Here is a 20,626-nt window from a genome sequence, read left to right on the forward strand (position 1 = left end):
CGTCCCACCCTGAAAAGCAAGGCGACCTTACCGTCAAAGCTCCGGGATGCCATGGGTCGTCCTCTTTGGCGGCTTCTAGACACTGAGCCACTAGAGGGCATCGGTCCGGGCGGGCTGGACGGCAGGCGCCGGGCTACCGCCACGCTCTCAATGGCGCCCGGAAGGGGGCGGGGTGGCGACCGCAGTCGCTTTGGCTGAGGCGCTGCGGTGAAGGAAGGGGGGCAGCGTGCGTCATCAGACCGCGTCACCTGACTCCAGAGACCCTCGGTTTGCAGTGGGAAGTGAGGTGTGGGAAGTCTGTCGCTTTCTGATGAATTCATTGGCTGTGGAATTTGGACCCGAGGGGAATCTGGCCCTCGAAGGCTTAAACTTGCACCTTAAAGCTCCTTCTCAGGAGGACTGACAGTTCGACAGATTTGTCAGGCGGGCACATTCTGAGTGCAGGTGAGTCAGCCTACGGGTGTAATACTTCTGTGTGAGGGTTGAGTGTGTGCATTCGGGCTCAGAGAGCCTCCTTCTGAAGGAAGATGGAAAGGGACCGAGTGTAGGAAACGTATGGGCAGACACTCCGGTACCACACTCAAGTCCATTTATGACAAAATTTACTTTTTTTTTAAAAGATTTTATTTATTTATTCATGAGAGACAGAGAGAGAAGCAGGCTCCCCGCAGGGAGCCCGATGTGGGACTCGATCCCAGGACCCTGGGACCATGACCTGAGCCGAAGGCAGATGCTTAACTATCTGAGCCACCCAGGCGCCCTATGACAAAATTTACTTTAAGATGGAGTACTTAATGCCTTTTGTGTGTATGTGGCGGGGTGGGTAACAACGAGCCAACAGGAATTTAGGGAGCCCGTTTCATTTTTCAGGAAGGGGATTTAAAGTAAAGCAGGAGGACTTTGAGTGTAGCCTTTGTTTTTATTTTAAGGTAATATTGTAGAAAGTGCTACCATATGTTTGTGTTTTTAAGATGGAAAAACTGTTAGAACAAAAGTTTTAAAACACGTTCTTAAAAACCGCTTATCACCTTGCCTCCATAATAGAACTACTTGTTTCCAGATTGTAATTCTGTGATTTCTATGCTGAATCCGTAGATTATTTCATGTTTAATTATTCTTCCGAAAGAACTTCTTAGCTTCTTCATTGAAAATAAAGCATTCCCAATTCATTCCCCCCCTCAGTTCCCACAGCAGCAGCCCTTTTGTGAATATTATTAAGGATAAATTAATTTTCCCCCAAAATATTTTATATAAGCACTTTAATTAAGGTTGGTGGTATGCGTAGTACTGTGCTATGCCCTTGGCTCACTATTAATGATCTACTATTTGGAAAATGCAGATATTCTGTACTCGGAATCACAATCCTAAAACTAGATAGATCTTCAGAGTTGCCTGATCCAAATTCTTTATTTTATAAACTAGGAAACCAGCATCCAAAGAGATTGAATTGTCTCAAGTCACAGTGCTTGGACAACTTGCATAGCTTGTGTTGTCACACAACACTTCAGGATAAATTGAACTGTTTTAGGCAAGATCTATGTTTTTAGTAATGTACCTTTAGTAAGGTATGGTCAACTATATTTTGAAGTTTTGAAGAAGCATTAAAGTAATATGATTGCTGGGTCACACCTTGGAAAAAATAAGATTGGGAAGTTACATGTAACTTTGGAGTCACTGTCACTGCTTTTTCTTGCAATAATTGAGAATTATTAAGATAGCATGATGAGGAAGAGGAAAGTTTAATACATTAAGGCACTATTAAAAGTGGAAAGCCTTTAAATTTATAGCAGTATTAATGATTTAGATGGGCAGTTCTAGACTTAGTCTAAAAATAACTCTTGTGCAAACCCAATTTACTTGCACAGTTGTTGGAAAAGAGTTGGGGAGAAATTTAATGCACTTTGAGACAAAACTGAACAGGCTCTTTGAAAAAAACAGCATCCAGTAGGCAATTTCAAACTGGAATCAATTCTTTGGGCTTTACTTTTAGAGTAATGCAAAGTCATTGTGATTGGCAGTTTACTTTGCTGATGGCAGATATACCACCCCAGCTCATCTGCAGTTGCTTTGACTTTGTTGTACTAAATAAGATTGAAACTTTTTACACAGCTCAAGTGACTGTTATTTCTATTCAAAATGCTGCAACTGTCCTTTACAAACTGGAGAGAGAGTGAGAGAGCGCACAGAACAGGAACCACCCTTTGTAAAGGTTTAATTGAGAGACGAGGTATGATTCCACAGTATGAACATAGCATTTAAGGGCATGGATTCTAGGGCTAGACTGCCTGAGTTTAAATCCCACCTTTGCCATTTACCAGCTTTGTTGCTTGGGGAAGTTACATTTCTTTTCTTCCTTTTGGTTTCTTAATCTATAAAACAAGGGTTATAATAATAGTACCTATCTCCTGGAGTTTTTGTGAATATTACAGATGTTACCATATATAAAGTACTTAGAATAATGCCTTATACAAAATCGAAACTATGTAGATGTTCATTATTATTGCATTGCTACTTAATGAATTCCATAATTCTAATTATACTATGAGTTACTCAAGGGCATAGGTCAAGTATTCTTCATCTTTGTGCCATCCCACTTGGCATAATTTCTAGCGCATAGTAATTCTTCATAGTATGCTTATTGAGTAAGTGAATTTGGTTCTCTCTACCTCCTAAGAGCAGCTCAGAAATTGTCCTCTTTCCTGTTTTAGAAATGAGCACATTGAGGTTCAGCAAGAGACTATCAAAGATGATACAACTAAGGAGTAGCAAATTAAATAAAAAATCAGGTGTGTTGACTAGTAGGTTAGTGTTCTCTCCCCTATCTTAGATATGGAAGTGGGTTTTTTTCTTTTATGTCAACTCTAGGTGACTGGTAGTCATTTCCAGCAGTACTGTGTTGAGAATTTTGAAGCTAAATTTGAACTTTGCAGGAAAGAATACCCTACTTAAGAAGCAATCTCTGTAAGGCATGGGATAGTGTCAAGATGGTACCACTTCTGTCTCTATACAACCCCATGACAAAAACATAGCAAATTATATTTTTACCTAAAAATGGTGTATATTTTTTTTCTTGTAATTTAGGAGAGTGAATTAGTTCCTAATAATGGGAAGAACCTACATTGTAGAAGAGACTGTTGGCCAGTATCTTTCAAACATAAATCTTCAAGGAAAGGCTTTTGTCTCTGGTCTTTTAATTGGGCAGGTATGTATCTTTTAGTGCATTTATTGATAAAACAAATTACCTCTTTATTTAAAGTTAAAATGTGCCATTTAACGGTAAGCTCAAGGTTAGGGAATGGAGGAATGGAATGTAGAAGAACTTAAAATGGTCTTTGAGGAAAAATGTGGAGAAGCAGGACAAACCTAGCCCAGGTTTGCTTAAGTCAGAACGCATTCCCTTTTGACAATGTAAAAGTAACTCATAATGTAGAAACTCTAAAATTAGAATTTCACTAATCAAATTATATGTATTTTATTGTCTTTCCAGGTGTTTTTTACTCTCTTCTAATCTTTATTAATTCCTGGTTGTCTAATTCTTTGCAAAAGTAGCTTCTGACAACTTTATTCCCATTGTTTGTTTTATCTCAGTCTTATGGCAATAGTGGTCATGTCTTTTGTTACATGCTATGGTACTCATCTTACTGAATTTTTTTTTTAACGTTGATTCAGTGGAGAGAGGGAAAGGGAATAGGAGAAATTTGCAAATAAGACAAATTTTATTTCCCTTTTGGAGTTAAGCCTTAAAAATCAACACAAAATGGAACAGAGATTTGGGCAGTTACTTTAAAAAGCATAAGCATCTGCTGATTTATTATAATTGAAGAAAAAATATGTTAATCAGCAGGGAGGACAGGCCAGCAGTAGAAAGCAACAAAAAAAGGAGAATCAGGGACAAACTGGCTACTCTACCTAAACACTATTTAGGGGAGAGTGCACTGTGGCCCAAGGACTTGATTTTGATACCTAGAAGCAAAAAGAGTTTTATTGTGACAATTTTCTTTCTGAATATTTTATCATAATGCCTTAAAACCTTCAAATTGCATAATTAACTTCTCTTGTTCCGATTCTATCCAGATTTTGAAGCTACTTCCTCCTGTAATTTGAGCCCCATGTTATCTACTTACAAAGACTGTACTGTCAAGAAGAGTAATGTGTTCACACTCCTTCATGGTATTCTTGTTTTTAGCATCATTCTGAATGAGCTTAGTTAATGTCAGTCTAGCCCTGAGAGACCAGGTCATTCTCAGCATTTTCACAAATCTGATTTCTTAACTTGTAAGACAGAGAGTAGACCTTGTACTATTCACCCAGGTAACACTACCCTATGAGGCCTCTCCTTAGACAACCAAACTACCCTTCTTGGTAATAATCTGAACTACTTTTTTTTTTAAGTTTTTTTTTATTTATTTGAGAGAGAAGAGAGACAGACAGAGCACAAGCGGGGAGGGGGGAGAGAGAGGGAGAGGGAGAAGGAAACTCCCTGCTGAGGAAGTAGCCCAATGCGGGACTTGATCCCAGGACCCCCGAGATCATGACCTGAGCCGAAGGCAGCCATCCAACTGACTGAGCCACTTGGGCTCAGCACTGAATACTTTTTGATTGAGGTTACTTGCATCCAGTATGGGGCTCTTTTTGTTAGGAACTTTTTATTTAAGATTTTCTACTTCCCTATATTTAAGAAAGTTTAAGGGAATAAGAGTCTCAGAGAAAGGCATCCTCAGTAGAGATAAAAGGTCAGGGAGAAATAATCCTCTTCCAAACTTGCCTTACATAGGCTGTTTCTAGAGAGCTTGGCAAAACCACCATCTTACAAATAAGTCTCCCACAGTTTAGGATTTTCCTTCCCATCTTTCCTTATGCTGTCTTTTCATCCTTTCCAGTATGTTTCTTTTTCTTTATTCCAGGGCTCATCACTTTTTTCTTCTTTCCCTCAAGCTTGCCTGTTTCCTACTCTCTGGGTCAGTTTCTTTTTCTTTTTAAAGTCATGCTTTCTTAATCAGCACCTACCTTTTCCTTTGTGCATTTGAATGTAACTTTCAGGAAATAACTTTTGTAGAAATAATTTCTCTTCCTTTATTTTCTATTCCAGGATGATACTCATAATGGCAGTTTCAGGTCATGTATAAGAATGACACCATGCTAACTGGTTTTATCTGCCTTATTTTTACTTTTTCTTTACAGCAAACTTTCACTGTAGTGAGACTGAGCTATTAAAACTTCCCTGAATTTATCTTCAGATATCCCACCTTGGTTTACCATTTAAGTGCTCTTAAAACTGAGGAACACAAATCTGATACAGCTTCAATTATGTATCCCACATCCCCTTTGCTTTTCTGTGGATACACATCTACAAGTTCCCTACTATCACTGTTTCAGTGGAAGTAAGAAAGACAAGGTCATTTGTTGCTTTATTTTACTGAGTTTTTATATCTGCTGAACCATTCCATCTGTTCAGATTATTTAGAAGATAAATGTAATAACTAGAAAATTGATCAAGCATATTTAAGTTAAAGTACAGTATATTCACTCATCCAGTAAGCTGTTTTTAAAGACCATTATATGATTCACATTCAGAATGCCCAAACAAATAAGAGGCTGATATTAAGTATATAAATAAATGATGTGTGAGGGAAACATTGTAAGGCTATTCATGAAAATTGGTTTCCCCATATCTTCCATTATAATGTAAGTATTAACAGTTTAAGCTGCTATGAATATTACTGTTTTTGCATGTCACAAGAGCTTTATATTCTTCAATCAGATGTCACTCTAATAAGCTTTTCTAATTTGTTTTTAAGTGTTCTTCAAAAAAGGATTATGTCATTCTTGCCACTAGAACACCACCCAAAGAGGAACAAAACGAGAACCTCACACATCAACAAAAAGCTAAGTTGAATAACTTGGATGAAGAATGGGCCACAGAACATGCCAACCAGGTCATCATATTTGTCTTTTTATATAGTTAAGTTGTGCTTATTGACTAACAAAATAAAAGCACTTCATCCTCAGGTTACTAGACTAGGATTTCAGAGTGCTCATTTTTAAGTTTTCAAAACTTGTATAGTATATCAATGATAGAAGTATTTTCTGTTCTGTTTCATCCATGATTAATGATTGTATTTTTCATTTTTTGATTACTTGTGTCGAATTTTAAAAAGTATTTTTTACTTAAGTTTAAATAACCCACCCAAGATTACAATAATAAGTGATGGAACTGGGATTTGAACCCAGGCAGTCTGATTTGGAAGCCTTTGACTTTATATGCTGTGCTTTTAGATTGTTAACCTTTATGCACTGTTTTTTAACTTCTCTTTGTTATTGGTCCTTTAGCTTATTTCCAAGTATTCTTTAAAATAATACTAGTTATTGATAATAAAGTTGCTGGTCAGATTGTTTTAAAGACTTAACATAGGTACTGAGAGAATAAAATGATGGTTTAGTTAGCTTCTTTTTAATGTCCTTAGAATGTATGTTGTAACCAAAGTGAAAGACATTATTACCACAAGAGAAATGGGATAAAAGTAGAAAAGTGCTATAAGAATATAGAATGGTGAATAATTAAATACTTGCCCATGGCTTCACAGAAGGTTCTGAACTTGTAAGATGAATAGGACTGCCAGTAGAAGTCGGAGAACACATTGAACACACAAAGGACTGTATGAATACATGACCCAAAGGCATGAAAGTTAAAGGCAGGGGAAGAGGTAGGGGTGGAGCAAACAATTGGGTATAACTGAAACATGGGTATTTAAAAGAATGTATTTAGACAGAAGGTTGGAAGGGGCCAGTTTATAGATGGTTTTGGAGTGCCATCTTAAGAAGGAGTTTGTTTGATAGATAGTAGCTCTGTGGTAAACTTTCAGAGCTCCCTATCTTGAGAAGGAGTTGATATGATTGATCAGTAATTTAGAAAATAATTTCAATACCTTGATATAGTGTAAATGGAGGGTAGAAAGACTGAACATCAGTTAGTGTCATAGTTGAAAAAAAGATGATGTGAGCCCATTCTAGACTAAGCTTTGTGAAGACGGATCACATCTGTTTTGTTTATGGTATATCCTCAATGCTAAGCATAGTATTTCCATGGTTTACAAGAACTCCAAAATATTGAATAGATGAATGCATGAATTAACTAATGCAGTGAGCTAAAACTTCACTGCCAAAACACTCAGTCACAGAGCTAGTAGCAAGATGATATAGTGACCAAGTAGACTGGGAATGAAGAGCATTTGAGAAAGTAGCTAAAGATGACAGAAATTTCTAACCTGGATGTTTAGGAAGATGGTGTTGCAATTTCATAGAAGGAAACAGATTTGGGAGTGGGTGAGAGGGAATGGTGAGTAAATACACTTGAAAGTAGTCATTGAATGGATTATGTCAACTAATAGGAAATTTTAGAGTAAGGTAAAAGTAATCATTTCCATCTCCCATCAACTTTAAAATTTTCAGAGATGCACATTTATCTGTATGTGTGCATGTGTTTGTGATGGGGGCTGTATGTAGTAAAAGAATCTAAGAAATTTTTAATATCATCTAATGAAAATATTAAATATTTTAAATTTAAATTCCCAATGGTTTCTAAATAATTTTAGACTCCAATTTTGTTTTTGGTTTCTTGTAAAATTATATACTTATCCATATGTATATAGCACATACCTACCTATATATAGAGAGATGTGTATCATATACATACGCATACAAACATAAAATTTTGATAGCAAAATAAGTTAACCTTTTTGCCTCTAGGAAGAAACAGCTACTTTTATGTGTGTGATTTTGAAAATATGCATATTTCCATGCCAAATATGAAAACTTTTTTTTTATTTATATGTCAGGCTTGCGCTACTATAATGAATAGAATTTATGAAATCATAGGGAACCACCAGCAGACACAATGTAAATATATTCAGGAATACACTATGCTATCTAAGAAGATTGAACTTTCTGATCAGTTTTCTTATGTACTGAGTACACATTAAAAAAGCACTTTGATCTCTGAGTTTAGATGGTAGAAAGAAGTCCATGTGTATTAAGAACTAGCCACAATCACGTGAAGGGAAATAACATATTATGGAGAACAAATTGGTAGTGTGGATCAGAAACCTTAAAAATATGCATAACTTCATAAACTAGTAATCCACTTCAAGAAATTTATTCTAAGCAAATAATTCATGAACACAGAAAGCCTTGCTAGAATTTTTACAATATTATTTTTAAAGAAAAATTGGAAATAACATTCATATGCAATATAATAAAGAGATGTAAAAAATAGGAAACAATGGATTTTCAGTCAGATTCCCTCTCTTCAAATCCCAAACTTTAGTAATCTTCTGAATATTAATAGGTATACAGAGTTAGTTGAGAATCACTTCTTCCCTTAAAGAACTTCCAGACCATTGAATACAAGTAATTATAACACAGCCTTGTCTGATAAGTTCCATGGGAAAACTACACCAAAGTCTTGTGGGAGTTGGGAGATCAAAGTATCAGGGAAGGCAGCTTCCTCAAGCTGACTTTGAAGTATTCAGTAGAGTTCAGACACATAGAAGGTAAGGGAAAGTCAGTTTAGGCTGAGGGAGCAGTCTGAATGAAGGTATAGAGGTTAGCCAGATATATGTATGGTATTTCAGGGAAAGTATTATCAAGTGAGGCTCTGAATATCAGATTACCTAGATTTTAAAGGGTCTGAAATACCAGTAGTAGATAAATTTATATATTATTTAGGTGACAGTAGAAGCCATTGAAAAAATTTTAGAAGGTATTTCAGACTGTGATCTTGTGAGAAAGGGGTTTGCTAATTGATGTAGCTAAAGGGTGTCATTACTAATGGTATTAAATAGCTTTAGTTATAAAGGCAAAAAAGTAAGGACACTCTAGGAAGATGGTGTATATAACGACGGCCCATTCGTCATGGTTACCAAATATTTCTCAATATTTTAACCCATTTTTTCAAAGCTCCCACCTCAATGCTATGCATATAGTTGGTACTCAAGAGTATTTGGCTGATTTAATATTTAGCTTATCAAACACAAAAGATTGCATATAAGGGCAAATGCTTATGTTAACTAATACTATATTTTTATTTTTAGGTGTCCAGAATGCTACCAGGGGGACTTTTAGTTCTTGGAGTATTTATCATTACAACTTTAGAAATGGGAAATGATTTTCAGAATGCCCTGCATAGAGTAAGTCTGAAATACCAAAATTCTTAATATGATCAAAGTTACTTTTTTTTTTTTTAAGCAAGCTCCACACCCAGCATGGAGTCCAACATGGGGCTTGAACTCAGAACCTTAAGATTAAGATCTGAGCTGAGATTAGGAGTCAGATGCTTAACCAACTGCATCACCCAGGCGCCCCAAAGTTATGTCATATTTTAATTGATTATACTTATAAATAATGATCCTAGGCATATTTAGATTAGCATTCATAATTCTTTATGCTGGGATTATGTTGAAACCGCTTTTCCATCCAACTGCTTGGTATTTTGAGTGTAAAAAAAAAATGTCAATATTTCTATTTCAATCAAAGCTATATATTTTTAAATAGCTTTAAGTTTAAAGATAATTTTTTACTATTATGAGACAAAATTATAATGGTTTAAGAATTTTTCTTATACAATAGCAATATTCTGCTAGAGCTTCCTTTTAGTTCCAAGTGATTGCTATAATGTGAAGTTGATAGATTTTGTGATTCTTCACCTGTTCAATATTCTCAACATCCTGAGAGTAAAACATAATCAGATTCTTTATTCCTGGACAGAGTATCTATCATTAGTCCTCTCCTTTTTTTATTCCCATATCAGTAAATTGGGTAACATAGTCTATAAATAAATACGAAGGTCTTACAAGCTGTTTCCCCTTAAGCCCAAATCTTAAAGCAAATTTTGTGCAGGCAGCTTTCAAAAAGTTCTTTCCCACCCCAAGAGAGGGGGGGCCCTTATAATCCTGAGAAGTGCAAAACCCCACAGAATCTCCAAAAACATTTTCTAGTAAAAAAGCATGCAGCTAGTAAGAATCACAGTTGGTACAGATTCTTCCAGTTTTGTAACCTTTCCTGTCAAATGTCCCACATTAAATCTTTGCAATTTTACCTAAGGGAGAAAGGGAAGAAAATGGAGATATTCCTCCCCCCTGGAAAGTTACTCAACTTTCTGCTGTTTTTTCCCTTTTAAATAAATGTATACCTTTCACAGTTTGTTCATCCTCTTGACATTTTGAAATGTAATCTAAATGTATGTGTTTTTAATCGCATTGGTTGTGCATCCTTTTCTGGTTGGCACTGGATTGCATAGGGGTGAATGTGGGCTCGGTGCTAGAGAGAAATAGTTGGTCCTCTTTCTTTTTTTTTTTAAGATTTTTTATTTATTTGACAGAGAGAGAGACACAGTGAGAGAAGGAACACAAGCAGGGGGAGTGGGAGAGGGAGAAGCAGGCCTCCCACGGAGCAGGGGGCCCGATGTGGGGCTCGATCCCAGGACCCCGGGATCATGACCTGAGCCAAAGGCAGACGCCTAACAACTGAGCCACCCAGGCGCCCCAAGTTTCCATTTTCTGACTTTACTTCCATTGCCTGTAGTGAGGAACTCTGTAAGAAGTAACCTTATAAAACTAGTGTCTCCCATCAGGTCATTGTTGAGAACTTTGTTTTATTACATACTATCACCTTTGAAAAAATTTCTTTTGGTATCTTTATTAAGAAAGTTGTGCCTCTTCTCATCAATTGTGTTCAGTTTATGGACCATGTGAATTAGGTAACAGATTAGGTTTGTCCTGTGCATATTATTATTAGGAGGTTTAGAGTCAAATTTATGACCCCTTTGCTCATATCAGGTATGCATTTTTATAATTCTTATTTCTGGCATAAATGTATGTCACTATTTCTGATTTTCTTTCACTTTAGTTTGTTACCACTCTATTTTATGTGTTCTTGTATAGTGCCTTACATCTTTTGTGATATTTAGGAAGAAATCCCAAAAGGGTGACCTGCTTCATTTTTGTAGTTTAAAAGTCACTTGTCATTTCTCAATTTAATTAAAATAGTCTTTATTCTATACTTCTAAACTTAATCCTAATTACCCCAGAATTAATTTCTTATGTCCAGTTGATTAATGACTGTGATTTATATTTTTACATTTAGAATCCAAATTTTATAGATCCCTGAAAATGGAATCCAAAAAGTTAATAATCAGTTTTACTCTTTCTTTTGAAAAAATAAAATTTAATGATAGAATCATGGAATTGTAAAGCTAATTAGGAGCTTAGAGACATTATAATTATCTTTTTTCTGCACTCACTTTTGTTCTCTTACTTTGCATTAAGTTGTGTGTTTTGCTCTCTTTCAGCTAGTATTTGCTATGGAAAAATCTATGAATAAAAGGAGATTGTGGAATTTCACAGAAGAGGAGATCTCAGAACGAGTGACACTTCACATTTGTTCTTCTACAAAAAAGTATCTTTTATTTAGGTGTTTATATTAAAGTATATGATATCAAAATAATGTTCCTGCAGTTTTTTCCCGAAACATTTATTTAAATTGTATTTTAAAAACAGGCATAATTTGGAAGTTTTTTCCTTCAAATAACACATAATTAGGACTGCCAGTAATAATAATAGAGATAATGGTTGTTAATCATGTCTTAGGATTGTTAAAGAGTTTAAGAAAAGTGGCAAGGGCTGGGGATTCTGAGCTCTTTACCAGCCAACTACCCCATTTTTTTGATGCTCAGTAGGTCCTCTACAAGAGAGGTCGATGCCCATCTGACAGCTTAGGCAAAGTAATGGCTTGTATCATGTTAAATTTTCACCTCCAATTCAAAATGTCCAATTCAGAGCACAGATTTTACTGAGCTGGACAGTGTAGGACATCCAGGAAATGTTTATCTCTTTAGCCAAGATCAAGTGACACTAAAAGCCTCCTTAGGGCCTCCTTAGCTTCTTTCCTCTACATCTTGCCAGGGCAAGAGTAGCAGAGGCAGCCACACCAAGGGAGCGAAGCACTGCAGGGGACCAGTAAATTAAGACTTGGAAAAGACAAAATTCAAAAACTCATCATTACTGCAGAAGCTGAGCTTGTAACTCATTTACAGACCCTTTGACCCAATAAACATTTTCAGACTTGACTCCATTCAAAACAGCACTCCTATTTGTTATAGAGGGTATGTATTTGAGGAAAATTCTGCAAGTGCTTCCATCTATTCATTGTGATTAGCAGGATTTAAGCAATAGGGAATAGTTTAAAGCACCACAAGTATTATAGTCAGAACAGTTTTTGTGTACATATATATTAGTTTATACAAAATATGAATATGTATATGTTTATTTACAAGTTATATATGTATTTGTGCAAACATACATATAAGTATATATGTCTATATATCTTTATATGAAGTGGTATGATTTTATAAAAACTCTTGGATGCATGTACTTTATTTTTATTTTTTGATAGTTTATTTTCTTTTGATTATCAGGAATTCTCTTTTTATTTCTATCCTTAATCAGTAAAGAATATTTTGTCGAACTTATGATATCCATGATCCAAAGGTAAGAAAAATTGCTTTTAAAGATTTTTGTATTACAAAGTATTTTTAAAATAAAATTCAATTATTTAGTTTTAATAATTTTCAGTGCTTTCACTTCTTATCGATGTCCACAACCACCTGCACTTTTTGTTTTGAAATACGATTAATTTCATTACAAGCAAGTAAAAAATTTTTTTGTTGTTCAGATATTTTTCTTAAGCTCCCCCCTACCTATTTATGCATTCAGTATTATATTTGAGAGGTTGTAGTAAAAGCATCTGGGCTTTTGGTAGTTACGTTGCCTAGTAAGCAAGCTACCCGACTAGCAGAATCCAGACGGACATTTTGCTAAGGTGTCTAAAAGCAATATGAAAAAGTAACTTCGCAGTATTGTGTTGAGAGAAGATAGGACAGAAAGGAGAACATCTGGCACCTGATAGTCATTCAGTGATTATTTGCTCCACACAGAAGCTTCTGAATTGACACTGTTGAAGTTACATTGAGAACCAGAGAACTGATTCTTTTTAACCTAGCACTGGGGGATGGAGTTGCCAAGGCTGTCTGGAATGTATTGAAGGACAGTGGATTTAATGCATGCTTTATTTCTATTTAGGTTTAACCTGTTGCCCTTTAATGAAAGAAGTTGGCCAAATATGTTAGCTATCAGCTTGTATGATCTATTAGGTTGTACATTTTATATTTTATTGATCCACGTATTTTACCTAAATCACATATTTTATGTTTTTCCACCTTCACCACTGCTAAAGAGTTCAGCAAAACCAGCAGATTGGAAGTATCAAAATGGACTATCAACTTCATGGCTTTCATTAGAGTGCACAGTTCATATTAATATTCACATCCCACTGTCTACCACTTCTGTCAGCTATACTCTGGAGAAAAATACAAAGGTATCAGGGCAAAATGAATTTTCTTTAGTGATTGCTGAACAGATAATCTGCTTTATTTTGGTTGTCTATGCCATTCATTTGTAATCCTCAAAAATTACATGCTAATTATGATAGTATTGTTATGGGTGACTAATTTATTACTCCAGCCACATTAAAAATTTAGAGATAGGACAGCATTATAATACTAATGTATTTAGCATAATAGGTGCTCTATAAATATTTCTTGATTAACATACAGTTAAGTACATTGTAAATATAGTTACATAAAATATAATTATATAAAAAGGTATACAGTCCTCTTTTGTATTTCTGTACCATTCTTTTGTTCTTATCTCAGTTCTCTTCTTTTTTCCTATTGAAGGAAGCAAATGGAGCTTGCTTATTTTTTCTCTTTAGTACGGTTTTATATATTTGTTCTTGAGGTTCTTTCTCTTTTCTCACTTTTAATATAATGGGAATTATTGAATTTTATGACTGTGATCATGTAGTTATTAAGCCTCCTAACTGTGTGATATGAATGTTAGTTTGGGATAAAGATTAGAAAAACTATTATTAAATATGGCTAAGTTGCCAAAATTTGGGGATATACTTTTTTTTGTTGTTTATGAGACTGAATAAAAGCAAGCATAGGGAATATAGTCAGTGATATTGTAATAGTGTTGTGTGGTGACAGATGGGAGCTACACTTGTGAGCATAGCATAAGTATAAATAAATTGGGTCACTATGTTGTATACCTGAAACTAATGTAGTATTGTGTGTCAACTATATGCAAAAATTTTTTAAAAATATATGAAGAAAAAAATGGCAAAATGTTAACTCAAAAAAAATAAAATACCATGACTGATTACCACATTAATATTTCAGTATATTAGGTGGAAAAAAAGTGGGGCCCTAGGGAGTTTAATTGAGGTGACATATATCTGAAAGATATCCATGTTGTGTTCCTTTTAAGAATGGACTTGCACGCTGGGCTAAGCAAATAGAAAATGGCATTTATTTGATTAATGGACAAGTTAAAGATGAAGATTGTGATCTATTAGAAGGACAGGTGAGTTGAGAGAAAATCATCTTACTTATGAAATTATTTGTGCTTAAGGAAAAATAAAAGATGACTTTTCTTTAGTTCTTGCCTTCCTGAAAACAGTTTTCCATCTACTTATTTCTAAGGTTTTTTTTTTTTTTATTTCTAAGGTCTTTTAAAGTAAAGGGCAAATAAATGTTTTTTTCAGAAAATGATTGAGATTATTTCTGAATTAATTGGAATTCTGAAATCTGAAGAAGGGAGTGTCATCTAAATTCTATCTAATTTCCCAATTGTAAACTGCTTGCTTAAAACTAAAGGTACATGTTCTACTTTGATAGCAGTTTAAAAGACTGTTTGACCATTTTATAGAAGGAATCTATACAGGTTTCTAAAAATAGCTTGGATCTATCTGAAGAGGAACTTTGTTAATCTCTCCCTTTAGTGCAAGGGTCAGTGAACTTTATGTAAAAAACCAAATAGTAAATATTTTAGACTTGGTGGGCCACATGGTCTCTGGCAACTATTCAACAAGCAGCCACAGATAACATGTACATGAATGATTTTGATTGTGTTCTGTAAAACTTTATTTACAAAGACTAGAAGTGGTCTGGATTTGACCTATAGCCATAGTTTGCCAATCCTTACTTTAGAGGAATAAAAGTAGGGAAGTAATGGTTTTTAAGAGTATACACTGATTGATAGACAATACACAAAGTAACATATTTATAGGAAAAGCCAATATAAAACAAATAATAAGACTTTCTTTTCCTCTAAGTTACCTAATAATATGTAGGATAGTTCCTAAATTGTCTTTTGTATTCCACTCCAGTCTCAGTAATCTAGTTTTTTAACTTTTGTGTTTTTTCAGAAAAAATCTTCTAGAGGAAATGTTCAAGCAACTAGTCATTCTTTTGATGTCAAAGTGCTAACACAGTTGGTAAATATTTTAAAATACTACTTACCTAAAATACTTTATTTTTTAGAGTAATCATAATGAAATTGTTTTGGTTTTTATATTTATAATTAGAGAGTCAAAGAATTTTAGAGATGTGAAGTGTAAAAAGTGTCTAGTTCTAGGAAATTTATTTCCAAGAAGCATTATTTTAATAAAACCTATTTTGGTCTTTTGCCTCAAGGCTATTAAAATTTTAGCATCAAGTAGAGAGCAATTTAAAATATATATTTTTTATATATATAACATATATAAATAACATATACGTACATACGTGTGTGTATGTGTGATATTTTGGGTTGTAGGTTTTTATGAGCAAAGTTGTAGTTCTTAACAACTTAAGATGTGTGCACAGATGTGCCAAGAGTTGTCATATACTTAATTTTGAAGTTTATTTATACCTCCTCTGATTTGGTAAAAATCACACATTATTAGCAATTTTTATATTTTTATATAGTTGTTTTAAATTACACATCTCTTCAGAATTGAAAGTCAGATATCTTGAAGAATAAAAAGTTAAAGCCACTAATTATTCCTAAAAGAACACATGCAGAACAGGATATTTTTATTGTATATTTTGTACAAATACAAATATTGTATTTTTTTTTTTTTGGCTGAGTAAAATAGACTTAAAAGTAATTTGCATAGGAGGACGTTTTAATTTCTTTTCTTCCTTCTCTGTATTTGGCAATAGAGTATTTACTAAATTGTCATTGGACTTAATGGCACTCAACATGAGTTCTCAATTTCTCTTCTTGGTACTTTTGAGTGTCCTTGGTACTTTTAGATGTGTCCTTTATTTTAAAGCTATTCCTGTACCTATATGCTTTTTACTAGATATGCTTACGTGACCTTTTGGTTTTTTAAATAATTTACTTAAAATTATTTTAGTGATAAAATTGGAGTTGGTAGATGTGTAGACTATGGGAAAACAGAAAGGAGAAAGAATATTATGAGATAATTTATTATAATATTTATTATTATACAGTATAATATCTTTTTATCAATCATTCCACTGGTCAGCCAGCTTGAAACTTTAGAATGACTAATATGTAATAAGTAGTCAATAAATACTTGATGTCACTTTCCTCCTACTTAACCTCCATCAAGTCTTGTTGATTTTTCCTTTGCAGTGTTAAGTTCATCTTCTATTTTCCTTATGGTCTTAACTGCCACCAGTCTTACAATGTTATTAATTTACCTATATTATTACATATAACTCTTAACTGGTCTCTGTTCATTCTTGTCCAGAGTGATTCTTTTCTGAAAATCCTGATACCTTTGTTTGTACGTCTCTTGGAGTATCTTCTATATTTCCAGTCTATCCTACATATAAACCTCAGATTATCCTATCTGAATCACAGTTTGCATTCATTCACTTGTTATTTACTTATTAGTTTTTTTAGAAAGTATTTGTTGAGTATGTATAAGGGTTAGGCACTGATTGTGTTAATCTCCTTGTTTAAAATTCCTTAGGTGCTCTACACTGACTACTTAGAAAAGTCTAATTCAAGCCTCAGCATACCTATTCATTAATTTCATACTTACTGTTTCAGAGCTTTGCTTTCTATGCCTTTAAAATCATATTTATTTTCTGAGCCATGTGTCTTGCCAGTACCATCTTTTCTCTGTCATTCAGACAATCAGAATCCTGTCTGTACTTTAAGATCTACCCCAAATGCTACCACTTATGTAAAGTTTCTTTTGGTCATCATAACCAGAGGAATCTTTTCTTTTCCAAAATACCATATCATTGTCACAGAAATTCTTCCACTTATGACCAAGTTAGGTTCCCATAGTCTCTTTGTAAGCTACTCTGTTCCTAAGTCCAAAGAAACCAGGAGGAGTTGACATTTGTAGAATGCAAGTACATTTCTACTGGAAAGGAGTGAGTTAATCCTTACATCTTTTAAAAAATTCTCCATGTGTGTATGTAGTGTGTAATATATAGTCTAGTCCTTTTTGGAAAATAGTGCCCTAATTTATAAGGGCACTATTATATGTCATAGAATATTAGATAGTGTTAGATTTATTATGTTATATATTATTATAAGTGTGTCATATACTATAAAGCATATGTTAGATATTAGATATATACAATAGGGCATTATGTTCCAGAATGGAATAGTTTCATCAATAGTAAAGTTCCACATAGTGGATAAGGGAAGCCCAGTACTCTCCCTCCATCCTCACCTTATTGATATATTGATGATCTCTACGAGTCTCATAGGAAACTTATTCCAGATACAATATGAGCATTATCACCCTGCTGTTTGGTCTGATGAAAGACATTTTTTTAAACAGACTTGAAACCTTTTAAACTATTAAGTCTGTGACAAATTTCTTACCATAAGAACCTGACTGTTTAAGTTTAAATTCTTTTTTTTTTTTTTAACTTCAGTTCACTTTTTATTGCACTGATCACACGTCATGGATGAGAATACACTGTATAATGTTGGACTGAGAATCATTCATGTTGGACTCAGCTTTTGAACAAAACACAAAACACAGTCTCCACTAGAGCGTAGTAGTCAACTCTTACACATTCACAAGGTAGTCTCAGATGGGATGTTTCCTGTAGACATATCAAAAATATGGCTAGTATACGAATGTATAATGGCCACCCTGACACAAGAAGGGAGGCAAGAAACGATCGTGCATTGAAATGATTAGCAAGTAACTATTTTATGTATTTACCAACAATTTGAGGCAGACATGAATGAACAGGAATACTTGGAGGATGATCGTGATTGAAAAACATTTCAGCATATCCACAGTCCAGTCAGAATACTATGGTACTATATATATATAGTATAAACAACTGCTCAGTGATATTTCCATTTATTTTACTTTTAGTAATAAAAAGTTCTTTCTATCTCATACATGATTGAACACATATTTTGCTTTAAAATTAACAGTCACAATTGAAGAAACAATGGTTTATTTTTCTAATGAAATTACCAAGCTGCTAAATCTTAAGGCCTCAACAAATGTTGCATCTTAATATTTTCATTCAACAATAAGACCTTCTATTTTGATTATTCTCGGTAAATAGCAATTTTGTTTCTCCATTGTTTCCATTTGCCAAAGTTAGGACAGACAGTTTAATATGGTGGCTACTGCTTTCAGGGGATTCTATCAGATGAATCCTCATTTCCATCACAATCGCTGCTGGCAATCTTTCATCAAAAGTCCATCCATTAGGACTTCTCTATCGTGGTTGGCCAAGAAGTCCTGCTTTGGTTGCCAGGGCTTCATTCTGCTGAATATGATATTCCTGAAATCTCATGGATATTCTTTGTGTCATTTTTAAATATTTCTGTAAGCAATGTTCGGAACAGGTGGTCTCTTCAGGTTTTACTTCTCTTGTTGTGAAGTCTTTAAGGCAATCCAAAAAGCAGGTTTCTGTAAGTTTATTGTATGTTCCAAGAAATTCCTTAAACTGTTTTATCTGATCAGATTCTGGTATTTGTGCAGCCATATTCTTATTGGTATGTTTATTAGTCACCTTTTCTGATGCATGAGTTTCCTTTTGTTCCAGAAAATTAGTTGTCCAATCTTTGCTTGAATGTTTCTAATGACTGATTTCTTACTTAAGCACAGGCTCTCGCATCTGACACCAGTGCGAGGCTGGGGGGCTGCTAAGTTTGAATTCTTAAAAAAAAAAAAAAAAAAAAAACACAAAAAACAAACTAGCTTTGCTTGAATTACATTAGACATTGACTGTTCAGTAGCTACATATTGTCTTTCATTTTCTTCACCATTTTTCCTCCTCAATTCCTGATTAATTCTTTTTGCAGAGGCACATACAGCACTATTCATAAGTTGCATGATTTGTTTTTGTTCTTCAGAATTGACCCTATTTATTCTAGGTATACTTAGAATTTTTATTTTTACCATGTCTCATTTATGGGGTATCCTTTTTTAAAATCACAATTTTTGTTTCCATTGTGATTTATAGGCTTCCAGATGTATTTTCACTGTTTTAATGTTCTCCTTGTTTTGGCATTTATTAAAATAATAAGGTTAAAAATATCTGTGAAACATCTTAAAACCAAGCATGAATTAACACTCCTTAGATTACAGAAGAATGAGCTTGTAAATGGAAGTGACTGCTTACAACCACTCATGTCATTTTCTGGTGACAACCGCAGTTGACTTGCCTTTTTGCTGCTGGGGAGCATGTAGCATTACTTTTAGTCTATGGAAGTTAAGTGTCAAAAATGTATAAATAAGTGTCTTTACACTGCTTATCATTTTACCAAATTTATCACAACCTCTGTTATTCCAGTTATTTTTGTGCAAATCTTATATGGCATACCTTATATCTCCTACTACATAGATGATATACTAAATATATATATGTCATCTTTACACATCTTTTCATCTTAACAGTATTTAACCGAGTAATCTGCCAATAATATATTTTTAGTGAATATGTTAAATAAATAATGGTATTTTTAGATGGTCATGTTAGTAAGAAAAAATTTAGATGTAGTTGTGTTTAACATCAGAGTACATTTAAAAAACTCAGAAAATAATATATAACTTAGTAAGGAGGAATATGAAGGCCTTTTAATTATGGGAAATATTTTCAAACACTTGGTTCACTCAGAAATTCTATCTTGCTGCATGAAATGGCTTATATAATGTTTAAGTGTTTCATATAGTTAATTGCTGGCTATTAGAACTTAAAGAGATTTTGTCTTTCAGCTTCTGAATTCGGGACCGCAGATCCACAGCCACAGTCCAGATCTGCAGTGGCTCTGTAAACCTTAAGGGTGCTGTGAAATGCAGAGCCTATATTCATAGCAATAAACCCAAGGTTAAAGATGCTGTGCAGGTACAAAAGGAATAACTGGTATATGAAAAACAGAAGCATGTTGACATAACTATTCAAAAATCCTAAAATTTTTCTCAATCTCAGATTTCATAATATGAATTTGATTTTAACTGATAATCAAGTCCCAATCTATTGGCTAGTCCAAGTATACCATGTAATTGGTCCTAAGATTTCTATATGTAGGATGTCTGTTTCAAAATGCCTTTTTTGAACTGATGATTATACAAATTTATTCAGTGCTCCACAGTTGTGATATATTAGTGCATTTGAAATCATTTCTTTGGAGGGAAATTAAACTTTTTAATAATTAATAATTTAATTTTAATACTTCATTGGAAGTGTTATTAGGTAATATTCTGTAATCCGTAAAATTTCTAT

At 34.0% G+C, this 20,626-nt stretch overlaps 3 protein-coding genes across 3 annotated transcripts in view; 1 reads left to right on the plus strand and 2 right to left on the minus strand.

Moving 5' to 3' along the window:
- The window catches only part of TPR (translocated promoter region, nuclear basket protein), a 68,372-nt gene extending 67,928 nt beyond the window's left edge, over nucleotides 1-444 (minus strand). The window contains exon 1 of the mRNA XM_035722386.1: nucleotides 32-444. Coding sequence (XP_035578279.1) covers nucleotides 32-320 — 289 coding nt within the window. The 5' untranslated portion in view covers nucleotides 321-444. The remainder of the gene's footprint in view (nucleotides 1-31) is intronic.
- ODR4 (odr-4 GPCR localization factor homolog) overlaps nucleotides 310-20,626 on the plus strand; it is a 35,884-nt gene continuing 15,567 nt past the window's right edge. Inside the window, 10 exon segments of the mRNA XM_035722388.1 lie at nucleotides 310-444; nucleotides 3,082-3,202; nucleotides 5,799-5,936; nucleotides 9,090-9,185; nucleotides 11,345-11,451; nucleotides 12,506-12,542; nucleotides 13,288-13,428; nucleotides 14,382-14,477; nucleotides 15,322-15,390; nucleotides 20,105-20,248. Of these exon segments, the coding sequence (XP_035578281.1) occupies nucleotides 3,104-3,202; nucleotides 5,799-5,936; nucleotides 9,090-9,185; nucleotides 11,345-11,451; nucleotides 12,506-12,542; nucleotides 13,288-13,428; nucleotides 14,382-14,477; nucleotides 15,322-15,390; nucleotides 20,105-20,248 (927 nt within the window). The 5' untranslated portion in view covers nucleotides 310-444; nucleotides 3,082-3,103.
- LOC113932926 (mitochondrial import inner membrane translocase subunit Tim9-like) lies at nucleotides 18,242-18,940 on the minus strand. Its single transcript, XM_035722387.1, has one exon. The coding sequence runs from the start codon at nucleotides 18,884-18,886 to the stop codon at nucleotides 18,617-18,619; it is 270 nt and encodes an 89-aa protein (XP_035578280.1). The 5' UTR covers nucleotides 18,887-18,940; the 3' UTR covers nucleotides 18,242-18,616.

This window comes from Zalophus californianus, chromosome 10 (genome assembly GCF_009762305.2).
Source record: "Zalophus californianus isolate mZalCal1 chromosome 10, mZalCal1.pri.v2, whole genome shotgun sequence".
Classification (NCBI taxonomy): Eukaryota; Metazoa; Chordata; class Mammalia; order Carnivora; family Otariidae; genus Zalophus; species Zalophus californianus.